Source organism: Bufo bufo, chromosome 2 (genome assembly GCF_905171765.1).
Source record: "Bufo bufo chromosome 2, aBufBuf1.1, whole genome shotgun sequence".
Taxonomy (NCBI): domain Eukaryota; kingdom Metazoa; phylum Chordata; class Amphibia; order Anura; family Bufonidae; genus Bufo; species Bufo bufo.
The window spans coordinates 210,598,318-210,611,653 of NC_053390.1; the positions used below are offsets into that span (position 1 = coordinate 210,598,318).

General features: G+C 41.0%; 1 protein-coding gene across 2 annotated transcripts in view; it reads right to left on the reverse strand.

Annotated features, from left to right (window-relative positions):
- Window positions 1–3,625: 3,625 nt before the first annotated feature.
- The window catches only part of LOC120988564 (voltage-gated hydrogen channel 1-like), a 69,761-nt gene continuing 60,050 nt past the window's right edge, over window positions 3,626–13,336 (reverse strand). For both annotated transcript variants that reach the window (XM_040416088.1, XM_040416089.1), the window contains exons 4-6: window positions 12,310–12,541; window positions 9,094–9,206; window positions 3,626–3,984 (exon numbers count right to left, since the gene is read on the reverse strand). In XM_040416088.1, the coding sequence (XP_040272022.1) occupies window positions 3,904–3,984; window positions 9,094–9,206; window positions 12,310–12,541 (426 nt within the window). In that variant the 3' untranslated portion in view covers window positions 3,626–3,903. The remainder of the gene's footprint in view (window positions 3,985–9,093; window positions 9,207–12,309; window positions 12,542–13,336) is intronic.

Consider the following 13,336-nt stretch of genomic DNA (forward strand, 5'->3'; position numbering starts at 1 on the left):
GTGTAGGAATTACAACAGTTTGCATATGTGCCTCATTTTATTACTAAAGACCCGAAGGAATCTTACTTCCAAATATTGCTCCTATAGAAACCATTTTCACCAATAAATTTAAGGTATGGAAGACCCTTTCCCTGTCAATAATGGGAAGAATAAACCTCATAAAAATTATCCTACTGCCTAAGGGGTTATGCTTATTGGAATATACATGTACCCCGATATCCCACAGTTTCTTTGATCGCGTTTACTCCCTGATGGTTAACTTCGTCTGGGGGGATGCTAGACATAAACTTGCACTCACAACACTGCAAAGATCAAAACAACAAGGAGGAGCGGCATTACCAAACTTCCACTTCTATTTTTTGGCGGGTCAATTGAGATATTTATCTTCATGGGTTACAGTAGAGTCGCATCAGAATGCAGAATATTATCTACAATATTATCTAGGACTTTACAAGGGACCAAAAGTAATGGGACAATTGGCTTCTCAGCTGTTCAATGGCCAGGTGTGTGTTATTTCCTCATTATCCCAATTACAATGAGCAGATAAAAGGTCCAGAGTTCATTTCAAGTGTGATATTTGCATTTAGAATCTGTTGCTGACAACTCTCAAAATGAGATCAAAAGAGCTGTCACTATCAGTGAAGCAAGCCATCATTAGGCTGAAAAAACAAAACAAACCCACCAGAGAGATAGCAAAAACATTAGGCATGGCCAAAACAACTGTTTGGAACATTCTTAAAAAGAAGGTCAGCAACACCAAAAGACCCGGAAGACCACGGAAAACAACTGTGGTGGATGACCGAAGAATTCTTGCCCTGGTGAAGAAAACACTCTTCACAACAGTTGGCCAGATCAAGAACACTCTTCAGGAGGTAGGTGTATGTGTGTCAAAGTCAACAATCAAGAGAAGACTTCACCAGAGTGAACACATTGGGTTCACCACAAGATGTAAACCATTGGTGAGCCTCAAAAACAGAAAGGCCAGATTAGAGTTTGCCAAATGACATCTAAAAAAGCCTTCACGGTTCTGGAACAGCATCCTATGGACAGATGAGACCAAGATCAACTTGTACCAGAGTGATGGGAAGAGAAGAGTATGGAGAAGGTAAGGAACTGCTCATGATCCTAAGCATACCACCTCATCAGTGAAGCATGGTGGTGGTAGTGTCATGGCGTGGGCATGTATGGCTGCCAATAGAACTGGTTTTCTTGTATTTATTAATGATGTGGCTGCTGACAAAAGCAGCAGGATGAATTCTGAAGTGTTTCGGGCAATATTATCTGCTCATATTCAGCCAAATGCTTCAGAACTCATTGGACGGCGCTTCACAGTGCAGATGGACAATGACCCAAAGCATACTGCAAAAGCAACCAAAGAGTTTTTTAAGGGAAAGAAGTGGAATGTTCTGCAATGGCCAAGTCAATCACCTGACCTGAATCCGATTGAGCATGCATTTCACTTGCTGAAGACAAAACTGAAGGGAAAATGCCCCAAGAACAAGCAGAAACTGAAGACAGTTGCAGTAGAGACCTGGCAGAGCATCACCAGGGAGGAAACCCAGCGTCTGGTGATGTCTATGCCTTCCAGACTTCAGGCTGTAATTGACTGCAAAGGATTTGTAACCAAGTAATAAAAAGTGAAAGTTTGATTTATGATTATTATTTTGTCCCATTACTTTTGGTCCCTCAACAAGTGGGAGGCACCTATGCAAACTGTTGTAATTCCTACACCGTTCACCTGATTTGGATGTAAATACCCTCAAATTAAAGCTGACAGTCTGCAGTTAAAGCACATCTTGTTTGTTTAATTTCAAATCCATTGTGGTGGTGTATAGAGCCAAAAATGTTATAACTGTGTCGATGTCCCAATATTTATGGACCTGGCTGTATATCCTCATACCCATTAATAGGAATTATTAAGTCACAGGGACCCAAAGGAATAATTTCTGCACTTTATACACACCTTTTGGGGAATCACATGTCGTCACAACCACTGATGGCTGAAACTAGATGGAGGGGGGACATTCCTCATCTTACTGCAGAAGACTGGTCAGAGGCACTAGAGGCCACTACAAAAGTCTCACCCTCTATAAACAATAGACTCATACAATTATTTATACTGCAAAGGAGTTATTTAACTCCCACCAGGCTGCGTAAGATGGGCAGGATGTCTCACTCCAGGTGTCTTAGATGCGCACACGCAAATGATGATTTTTGGCATATGATGTGGGATTGTAGTTATATCAGATTGTATTGGCAGGCAGTGCTTGATGTACTCTCAACCATGGGCTTAGGACCTATACCATTGTGCCCCAAGGTGTGCTTATTGGGCATATTAGGAGGACGGGTGGACACACTACAATAAAATATTTTTGGGAGAAACCCTGTTCCTAGCTCGACAGGTTATAGCTCTTAAATGGATGGCAGACGACCTGCCTACAATAGGGCTTTGGAAAAAGTTAGTAAATCAAGTGATACCTATAGAGCATGTGATGTTTATACATAGAAAATGTCCTCAAAAATTTCTGAAAGTATGGGGCACTTGGTGTGAACGCCATTGACACTGCCTAACAGTATCTCAATACCTGATATTTAGCCCTATAGTAAAAAAAAGACAGCCAATACACTCCTTTGTAGCATTCACCTGCTTTATTGTATTGTATTTGTACTGCATAAAATGAACAATGATGCTCTTATACATATACATATTTATCATTGACTGTGGAATAACTATTGTTCACGTCCTTCATGTATAGTATATTGACAATATTGTACGATTCTATATGTACTGATGCCTTGACTTGTTACTTTTCAATAAAACGAGTTTAAAAAAGCAAGTGGCGTATCTTCAATGAAGGCAGACCACAGACTGCTATAGAGCGGGCGGGTAGGGGGGGGGGGTCGCATTGCAAAGACATTATAATAGCTTCTGTTGCACTGTATAAATTCTTATGAATTGAGCTCCCCCTGGTGGTAGCTTCAGGCATCCAGCTTTGTAATATGTGAAGTGAAGCTTGAGAATTTATCAATGTATTTGTAGTTGTCTGCTGTAGGGACTCGTTAAGGGTCTATTCATACATCCGTAGTGTATTGCGGATCCGCAATACACCCGGCCGGCACCCCCCATAGAACTGCCTATTCTTGTCCGCAATTGCAGACAAGAATAGGACATGTTCTATTTTTTGCGGAGCCGCGGACCGGAAGTTTGGGGCCGCAGCACGGAAATGCGGATGCGGACAGCACACTGTGTGCTGTCCGCATCTTTTCTGTCCCCATAGAGAATGAACGGGTCTGCACCGTTCCGCAAAATTGCGGAACGGATGCGGACCCATTTGCGGATGTGTGAATGGAGCCTTAATGTATTACTGCACTAATGCTCTTAGATAAGACAGATATGATTGCATAACTGGTCAGACTGGACTCACATGACACAGCAGCCTATAATCAAAAGGTTTAAATTGTATGGATACAATAGAGCTGGGAGGGAACAAATGGCATTGCTAGAATATTGCTGGAGAGCTAGCATACGTATTAAAAACAATGCTAGAGTACTAAGTGTTTGCTATAGGCAACACTTCCATGGATTTCAACCCGGTTTCATCAAAGAGTGAGTAGCAGCATAATATCTGACCTGAAAGTACTCTCCGAAGCCAAGAAAAGAAAGTAAGAAAACAAATTCTATCATGCTTCATTTTATTCCAATAATAATAAAATAATTGATATTTTCATACTTAATTTTGAATGTGATTAACGATGTATGTTTTATACTGTCAGAGATTAAACAGTAACAAATTACCTAAAATCTTTCTTTGCACTGCACTCGTGCTACACAAACACAACCTCTATTAAAAAAATCTTTCAAAATAGATATTTTCAAGGAAAGTAACAATCCACTTATTAATTTCAAGCAGTGGCTGGGTTGTAAGGCTCGGGGAATATGTTGTTTTGCAGTAATATAGTCTGGAGTCTTGAAATCTCTTGTTCCTGGAAAATATAAGAATATCTATTTAGATTGAACTCTTAGATGGGATCAAATCAAGAGTCAGTGCAATTATTAGTACAGAAAATAAGATTCCCATTCCATTACACGGCCCCCCTAACAAATCCGGTCACTACTTTCAATTAAGCAACATCACATTTTTATTTTCCGACTGTTAAAAACAAATAGTGAAATATTTTCTAATCTGCTTTTACTTTCTGACTGTAGTTTTTCTTTTATTCCGTTTCTTGAACATGATTATGGGGGCAGCCATATTGCCCTAGCTGCTGTTAACAGCATTTTTAGAGAGATGCTTTAGAACAGCGAACATGGGCCATAAACACAATGGACAGGAGGGGACTTCACTGACTTCTATGGGAGCGTTTTCTAGGCATGCTCTGTGACCTGTGCAGAGGTCATTGTACAAGTAGTAGATAAACATTGTTCATCACCTACTGCGAATAGAGGATCCTGCATTACATATACATACAAGTAATATCTGTCGTTGTTATCCTGCCTGTGATGATGGACTACTGAAGTGAACCAAGACGTGGTTCCTATTAGTAGGCTTAGTGGTCAGTGCAAAAACAGCAGGATTTTTTCAAACACAGTGACATGGAAATTAAACATTTTTAAAGAATTTTTTATGTTATTTTTAACAAAATCTTGATGTAAGTAAATGTTCCTTTTCTGAAGACACATTCCCTTTAAACTAGTGCTAGTCTTTATTGTGCTACAGACAGACCATTACTTAGGCCTCTTTCACACGGGCGTTGCGGGAAAAGGTGCGGGTGCGTTGTGGGAACATGCACGATTTTTCCGCGTGAGTGCAAAACATTGTAATGCGTTTTGCACTCGCGTGAGAAAAATTGCGCATGTTTGGTACCCAAACCCGAACTTCTTCACAGAAGTTCGGGCTTGGGATCGGTGTTCTGTAGATTGTATTATTTTCCCTTATAACATGGTTATAAGGGAAAATAATAGCATTCTTAATACAGAATGCATAGTACAATAGGGCTGGAGGGGTTAAAAAAAATAAAAATAATTAAACTTACCTTAATCCACTTGCTCGTGCAGCCCAGCATCTCTTCTGTCTTCTTTTTTGCTGTGTGCAGGAAAAGGACCTGTGGTGACGTCACTCCGGTCATCACATGCTCCATCACATGATCCATCACCATGGTAAAAGATCATGTGACGGACCATGTGATGACCGGAGTGACGTCACCACAGGTCCTTTTCCTGCACACAGCAAAAAAGAAGACAGAAGAGATGCGGGCTGCGCGAGCAAGTGGATTAAGGTGAGTTTAATTTTAATTTTAATTTTTTTTAACCCCTCCAGCCCTATTGTACTATGCATTCTGTATTAAGAATGCTATTATTTTCCCTTATAACCATGTTATAAGGGAAAATAATAATGATCGGGTCCCCATCCCTATCATGACCTAGCAACCGTGCGTGAAAATCGCACCGCATCCGCACTTGGTTGCGGATGCTTGCGATTTTCACGCAACCCCATTCATTTCTATGGGGCCTGCGTTACGTGAAAAACGCACAAAGAGGAGCATGCTGCGATTTTCACGCAACGCACAAGTGATGCGTGAAAATCACCGCTCGTGTGCACAGCCCCATAGAAATGAATGGGTCAGGATTCAGTGCGGGTACAATGCGTTCAACTCACACATCGCATCCGCGCGGAATACTCGCCTGTGTGAAAGAGGCCTTAGTGATGTTATAACAACAAGAACTTTACACAATAACATGTTTTCCCTTTGTACTAATTGTCTGTAAATATGTTCACACTTTGTCCAGTAAATAAATATTCTTCTGTACGTGCAGGAAATTCTTTTAAATAATACAATATCCAATACTCACCTGTTTAACCCCTTATTGGCATCCTCTGTACATGTATAGTTCTCTAACTAGGTTTAAAGAGTAAAGGCTACTTTCACACCAGCGTTGTTGCTGGATCCTTCATCAGCAAAAACGCTTCTGTTCTGATTATACAACCGTCTGCATCTGTTGTGAACGGATCCGGTTATATTATCTTCAAAATAGCCAAGACGGATCCGTCATGAACTCCATTGAAAGTCAATGGGGGGGGGGACGGATCCGTTTTCTATTGTCAGAGAAAACGGATCCGTCCCCATTGACTTACATTGTGTGTCAGGACGGACGTGTCTTGCTCTGCATCACATGGCAGACAGAAAAATGGGGACGCAAGCAAACGGAACAGAATGCATTCTGGTGCACTCCGTTTCGTTCAGTTCAGTTTTGTCCCCATTGACAATGAATGGGGACAAAACTGAAGCGTTTTCCCCCGCTATTGAGATCCTATGATGGATCTCAATAGCAGAAAGGGAAAGAGCAAGTGTGAAAGTAGCCTAACTAAACTTTTATACAACTTGCTTTTAAACTCTCCTAAATAGGACCAAAATAATTTTTGTAATATACCTTATTAATGATTTTGTTTTGCAACTTAAAAAGGTACCAAAGTTCATGATAGCACCGCTTCTTAAAATCATCATTCCCATACAGCGCTGGCTTGTCAGCGCTGTACAGTGTACAGATTTTTGCTGCTGTGGAGAACTCTGCACAGGAGGGAGCGCAGATCGCTGTCCTGCCTGCGCTCCCCCGAAGCTAATTCTGGCACAGCACATCGCTACCCTGTGCCCTATACCGATGTGCTCTGCCTGGTTTTAGCTGATTGGAGCAGGCTCCTGCCTGTGCAGGCGCTCCTCTCAGCTCAAGCCTCTCATACCGATTATAGGGCAGCCATCTTGCCTGAGCTGCTGTTAACAGCATTTAGAGATATGCTTTATGACAGCCACATGGGCCATATACACACTGGACAGGAGGGGACTAGTTGACTTCTATGGGAGAGTTTTCTAGGCACGCTCTGCGAGGTGTTGATGTATTAAGGGTACGTGATATTACTATTTTATAGCTTTCTTGTGTATATATATTGCGTTTTGCAGCCCATAGACTTCTATTATGACGGAATGAATAACGGAAGGCATTCCGTTATGCATTCTGTCATAGAATTACGTTATGGTCCGTGGTAACAGAATCCATAACGCAATTCACCTTTTACCAGTAAACAAAGCGTAAATGAATTTCATAATATGAAATTCGCTCATCTCTACTTATATTGTGTTCTTGCACACACACACACACACACGATAATAATGGTACCTTTTTTGTTTTGGTCCGATTCTGTAAAGCTGAAGAAACAACGTTATAATAGTATGCAAATGAGGGCTCGCTGTAAGTCCCTAGGCGTTTTGCTCGCCTATCTCCTCCACAGTGTATCGTCTGGCCAGCCCTTTCATAATATGTGTGCACAGTTCACGGTCCAGCCCAGGCATGCGCATTCCGATAACCACTGAGAGCATAGCTTTGTTTGCAGCAGTGTGCATGCATCGACTACTGGCAAAGAAGGAAGCGGCTGAGCGGGAAGAGAGAGGGCTGGCCAGGCGATACATTGGGGAGGAGTTAGGCATGCAAAACGCCTAGGGGTCTTGCAGGGGCGTAGCAAGAGGTGCAGACGGGGCATGTGCTCTCCTTGCCTGGGCTGTCAGTTTAGGTGGACGGACATGTATTGGTAGGTTTGCAGTTGTGCTGTACTCCGGCCATTTTCAGATGGTGGATTAAACAGTACTAAGTGAGATATTCAGAGCTTGAAATATTTTTTTATAACCTAACCCTGCTTTACACTTCTCTACAACTTTATCCCTGACCTATCTGGTGTGTTCCTTGGGTTTTTTATGTTGTTTGATCACTAATGTTCACTAACAAACTTCTGGGGCCTTCACAGAACAGTTGTAGTTAGGGCTCGTTCACATAAACATTTTTTGCGTTCCGTATATAGGCCGTTTTTTGCGTTCCGTATACGGAACTATTCATTTCAATGGTTCCGCAAAAAAACTGAATGTACTCCAGATGCATTCCGTTTCCGTATTTCCGTTTTTCCGTTCCGTTGAAAGATAGAACATGTCCTATTATTGCCCGCAAATCACGTTCCGTCGCTCCATTCAAGTCAATGGGTCCGCAAAAAAAATAGAAACACATACGGAATGTACTCCGTATGTCTCCTGTATCCATTCTATTTTTGCAGAACCATCTATTGAAAATTTTACGCCAAGCCCAATTTTTTCTATGTAATTAATGTATACTGTATATGCCGAACAGAAAAACGGAACGGAAACACTACTGAAAAAAACCCAGATCCGGGAAAAACGGCCCGCAAAAAACTGAAAAAGACATACGGTCGTGTGAACGAGCCCTTAGGCTGAGACTTCTGAAGGCAATTGGTCACACTGGATTTTATTTAGGGGTATCAGAGGAACAGGGAACTAAACATGCATGCATGCCACACTTTTCAGATTTTTATTTATTAAAAGTTTTGAAATTTTGCTACTTTGTGTTGGTCTATCACATAAAATCCCAATTAAATACGTTTGTATTAAATACGTTTGTAAGTTTGTGGGTGTAATGTGAAAAAATGTGGATAAGTTCAAAGGGTATGAATACTTTTTCAAGGCACAGAATATTTGGATTATTTCTCGGGGCTGATACCTAATTTTCTCATAGGTGTTATTCATTTTTAAATATTTTATTCCTGTATGTATAAATAAAGATTTTTTTTCTATACGTTGGGCTGTAATGACTCTTGTTTGTTGGTTTTCCTATCCTGTGATATTCGATATTGCTTTTGAGGGGGTTTCACTGGAATGTATTTTGAGCCTTTGTTCCTCTGTTTACTGTATTGGTGCTTATTAGCTGGTAATATATTACAGTACCGAGTTGCCATATACAAATCCGCACGTAAAATACGTGTGCACGTGGCCTTTAAGAACCGCTTTGCAGATGGCATGGGCAGCATAACAGCAATCAATGGGTTGAATGGTTGTAGTCAAAAGTGAAATTCTGGATATGATTTATCCAAAGCCATAAATCACCATGTATAATAGTATTAGAAGACAAAAAAAAAAAAAGTTTATAACAATTTACAAATATTAAGTCGCTCCGGTGCCTTCAATTGGATGGCACTAATTTTTGTCACAAATCTATTGCTATAGTGTTTCATTTCAGTACCGGGTGGAGATGAACAGTACCTGCTGGGTGCACTGCTGCTCTAGCTGCGAGACTCTGGCTAATAGGGTCTCCTGTTTCTCCTTTAACTTGTGGATCTTTTCATCTGCTCTGCTCTTTACAGACAAAATGGCACCTGTAAAAACAACCAGAAAGTAATCCTTACTCATACACAGTCTAGCAGACTCTCGCAAAATGCTTTATTACCATGACTCTTAGGCCTCATGCACACAACCGTATTTTGTTTCCGTGTACGATCCGTTTTTTTGCGGATAGGGTGCGGACCCATTCATTTCAATAGGTCCGCAAAAAACGCGGACAGCACACCGTGCTCTGCAAAAAAAATAGTGCATGTCCTATTTTTTTCTAGTTTGCGGACAAGGATAGGCATTAATACAATGGATCCGCAAAAAAAACAGACGCCATACGGAACGTCATCTGATTTTTTGCGGATCCGCAAATTGCGGACTGCAAAACACATACGGTCGTGTGCATGTAGCCTTAATAAGGAGGAACTGTGCTACAGCTACCACTGGTGATTACTAGCGGCTGCTTACTGCTGGTGCTCACCTTTCTTACTTCTTGCATCATGGACATCACAATGCTCCACATTTACAAGTGTGTGATATGTTCCAGCTTGAAAAAATACTCTTTGGTAGCTTGAAAGGTTACCTTTGTGATGTACATGATGCACATTTTTTGGACTGGATTAATACAATTTACACATATTGAAGCCATACAACCATTAAGTGCTGTCATTCATTGGAATACAATATCACAGAAACCCGGCAGCGGATTGATAAGAAGATGAGCGCCCATAAAAGCATTGGGTTGAGTGTAGTTGCCCCTTGGAGATGAACACCAGCTCACATATGTTATGGTTAAAGACCTCCATGCTCTTACAGTAATTTCCCGGTCCAGCTCAAATTAACCTTCATAACATACTGTGGCAAAGAGATCCATTGTCTCACTACTCTTAGAATATATTCTGCAGTTCCGTTACTTTTTTTGTAAATGTGGCAATCGGGCAGAATATACACTTAGGGTCCATTCACACGGATCCGCTAAACACGGACACTGGCAATGTGCATTCTGCAATTTGTGGACCGCACATCGCCGGCACTATAATAGAAAATGCAATTGCGGACAAGATTATGACACGGATACGGAATTGCATGGATACGGAAACACGGATGCGGAATTGCAAATGCGAATGCGGACAGCACATTCCGGCCCCATTGAAAATGAATGGGTCTGCACCGGTTCCGCAAAATTGCGGAACGGATGCGGACCCATTTTGCGGACGTGTGAATGGTCCATTCACACGTCCACAAAATGTATCCGCATCTGTTCCGCAATTTTGCAGAACCGGTGCAGATCACCACAACTGGGTTTTGGCTCAATCTCTGCCACGCCGGCTCTGCAGGTCCTGGGTCTCCCCATGTCAAAATATGGTTGGATGACATGTCACCGTTGCAGCCAGTGATTGGTAGTAGCGGTCATGTGCCCCAAATACAATCGGATATTGATGAGGAGATACTTGGGACATGCAGAATCGTCAGGGCAGCGATGGAGACAAATCCCAGTGGCAAGGTTCAGGTAAGTATGATCACCACCGTAGGTCCAGCTTTTTTTTTACGTCGACAGTCATATAAGATTGACAATCAATATAAGATTGATTTTTTTGTGGATCAAGTATTTTTATGGCACCAGGTAACAATCAAAATATACTGAAAAATAGAAAATAAATGCATTGAGAAAAATCCCTCATCAGATTATGGAGCTGTGTGAGGTTTTTTTTTTTTTTTTTTGCAGAGCAAGCTGTAGTTTTCATAGGTACCATTTTGGGGTACATACAACTTTTTGATCATTTTTATAGAATTTTTTTTTAGTAGGTGATGTGACCAAAAAACAGCAATTTTGTCATCTGTTTACAGTTTCACAATATTTTAATAGTTCAGATTTTCACAGATACAAATTAATTATTATATTATTTAGGGTTGTACATTTTAATATTTAGCTTTTATATAATAAAATCAGAATTTTTAATTTTTTTATTTAAAATATTTATTGGTGGTTTGTATTCTAAAAAATGTATTCAAACTTTTTTTTGGTCACCCTAGGGGACATGAACATGCGAAAGTATGTATAGTACACTGCAATACTTCTGTGGGGATCACCCTAAGGCTACTTTCACACTTGCGTTTTGGGTGGATCCGTCATGGATCTACAAAAACAGATCCGTTACAATAATACAACCGCATGCATCCGTCATGAACAGATCCGTTTGTATTATCTGTAACATAGCCAAGACGGATCCGTCATGAACTCCATTGAAAGTCAATGGGGGACGGATCCATTTTCTTTTGTGTCAGATTGTGTCCGAGAAAACTGATCCCTCCCCATTGACTTACATTGTGTGCCAGGACGGATCCGTTTCGCTCAGTTTAGTCAAGCGGACAGCAACATGCTGCAGGCAGCTTTTTGGTGTCCGCCTCCAGAGCGGAATGGAGACTGATCGGAGGCATATTGATGCATTCTGAGCGGATCCTTTTCCATTCAGAATGCATTAGGGCAAAAGTTATCCATTTTGGACCGCTGGTGAGAGCCCAAGATGGATCTGACAAACGAAAAGCCAAAACGCGACTGTGAAAGTAGCCTAAGGTGACAGAGGGAGCCCCCATCCAACTATTTAGGTGCCGCAGTTGCTTTTGGTTGGTATGCTGCTGAGGACTGATTGGCTGCAGCAGTCATGTGCCATCTACCTGCACATCTTCGCTGCCTTCTGTAAACAACCAGTGGCAGGAGGACTGGACCAGCGCAGGAGAAAGAAGTATGTGTAGAATCCGTTTTTACTGTACAACATTTACGAGCATGTCTGAGATCTTTTTATTATCTTGAACAAACCCTTAAGGGTACAGCTACATGTGTCGAGCAAGTCGCAGACAAGTTGCATGACACAAAAATATGTGCAACTTGCCTGCACTTCCTGTCATGTGACATATATTTTCAGACTGTGATTTAGGTGTGAAAACAGAGCCAAGTCACAGGTGAGTCGCCTGTCACGTGCATCTCCCATGAGGGTCAATGGAGGAAAAGTCACACGCGACTTGCAACACAAAATCCGATAAGTCTGGATTTATTGTGACACCATTGACAAACATTACATGAAATTATCAGCACCCTTAAGATGGCAAATAAACATGTCAATAAGAATATATTGTAAGGGACATAGTTACCATTGACAATTCTGGCCACTCTCCAAAGTCTGAGTAAAATCAACAACCCGACTGCGTTGAAGATATCTTCCCGGGTTATATAGACCACGTCGATGATAAATGATATTATAACAATAACTGCATCAAACACCTCAAACTTGTGGTGGAAAAACTCCAGTCGAAAAGCATATAGTTTACCAAGAATTTCCAGCAAAAAGAAGGACAATACAGAAAGGCTCAAACAATGGAATATCTGGTGAAGAGGTAAAATAACAAGAAACACATGTTTATTCAGAAGCACTTTATTTATATATATATATATATATATACTCATATATGGGGAGATTTATCAAACTGGTGTAAAGTAGAACTGGCTTAGTTGCCCATAGCAACTAATCAGGTTCCACCTTTCATTTTCCAAAGGAACTGTCAAAAATGAAAGGTGGAATCTGATTGGTTGCTATGGTCAACTACACCAGTTCTACTTTACACTAGTTTGATAAATGACCCCAATAGTTTTTAAATCTTACTTCTATGCTGAAATATAAATCTTGCAATTGCAGGCTCAAAGCCTAAGGTTGCATGACTAAGCCATTCTGATTTCTGTAAGGTACAACAATGTCATGGAGATCATAAAGGGGTTTATAGATAAAGTTAAAACAAGGCACTTACTAATGTATTGTGATTGTCCATGTTGCTTTCTTTGCTGGCATGATTCATTTTTACATCACATTATTGTTTCCATGGTTACGACCACCCTGCACTCCATCAGTGGTGGTCGTGCTTGCACACTATATAAAATAGCGTCAGCCTCCATGGTGCCAGGTGTAGCTGGCCAGCTAAGACCTGTCCTAGGCTGCTAGTATAGCTTATATGTGTATATACACTGCGTGCAGAATTATTAGGCAAATGAGTATTTTGACCACATCATCCTCTTTATGCATGTTGTCTTACTCCAAGCTGTATAGGCTCGAAAGCCTACTACCAATTAAGCATATTAGGTGATGTGCATCTCTGTAATGAGAAGGGGTGTGGTCTAATGACATCA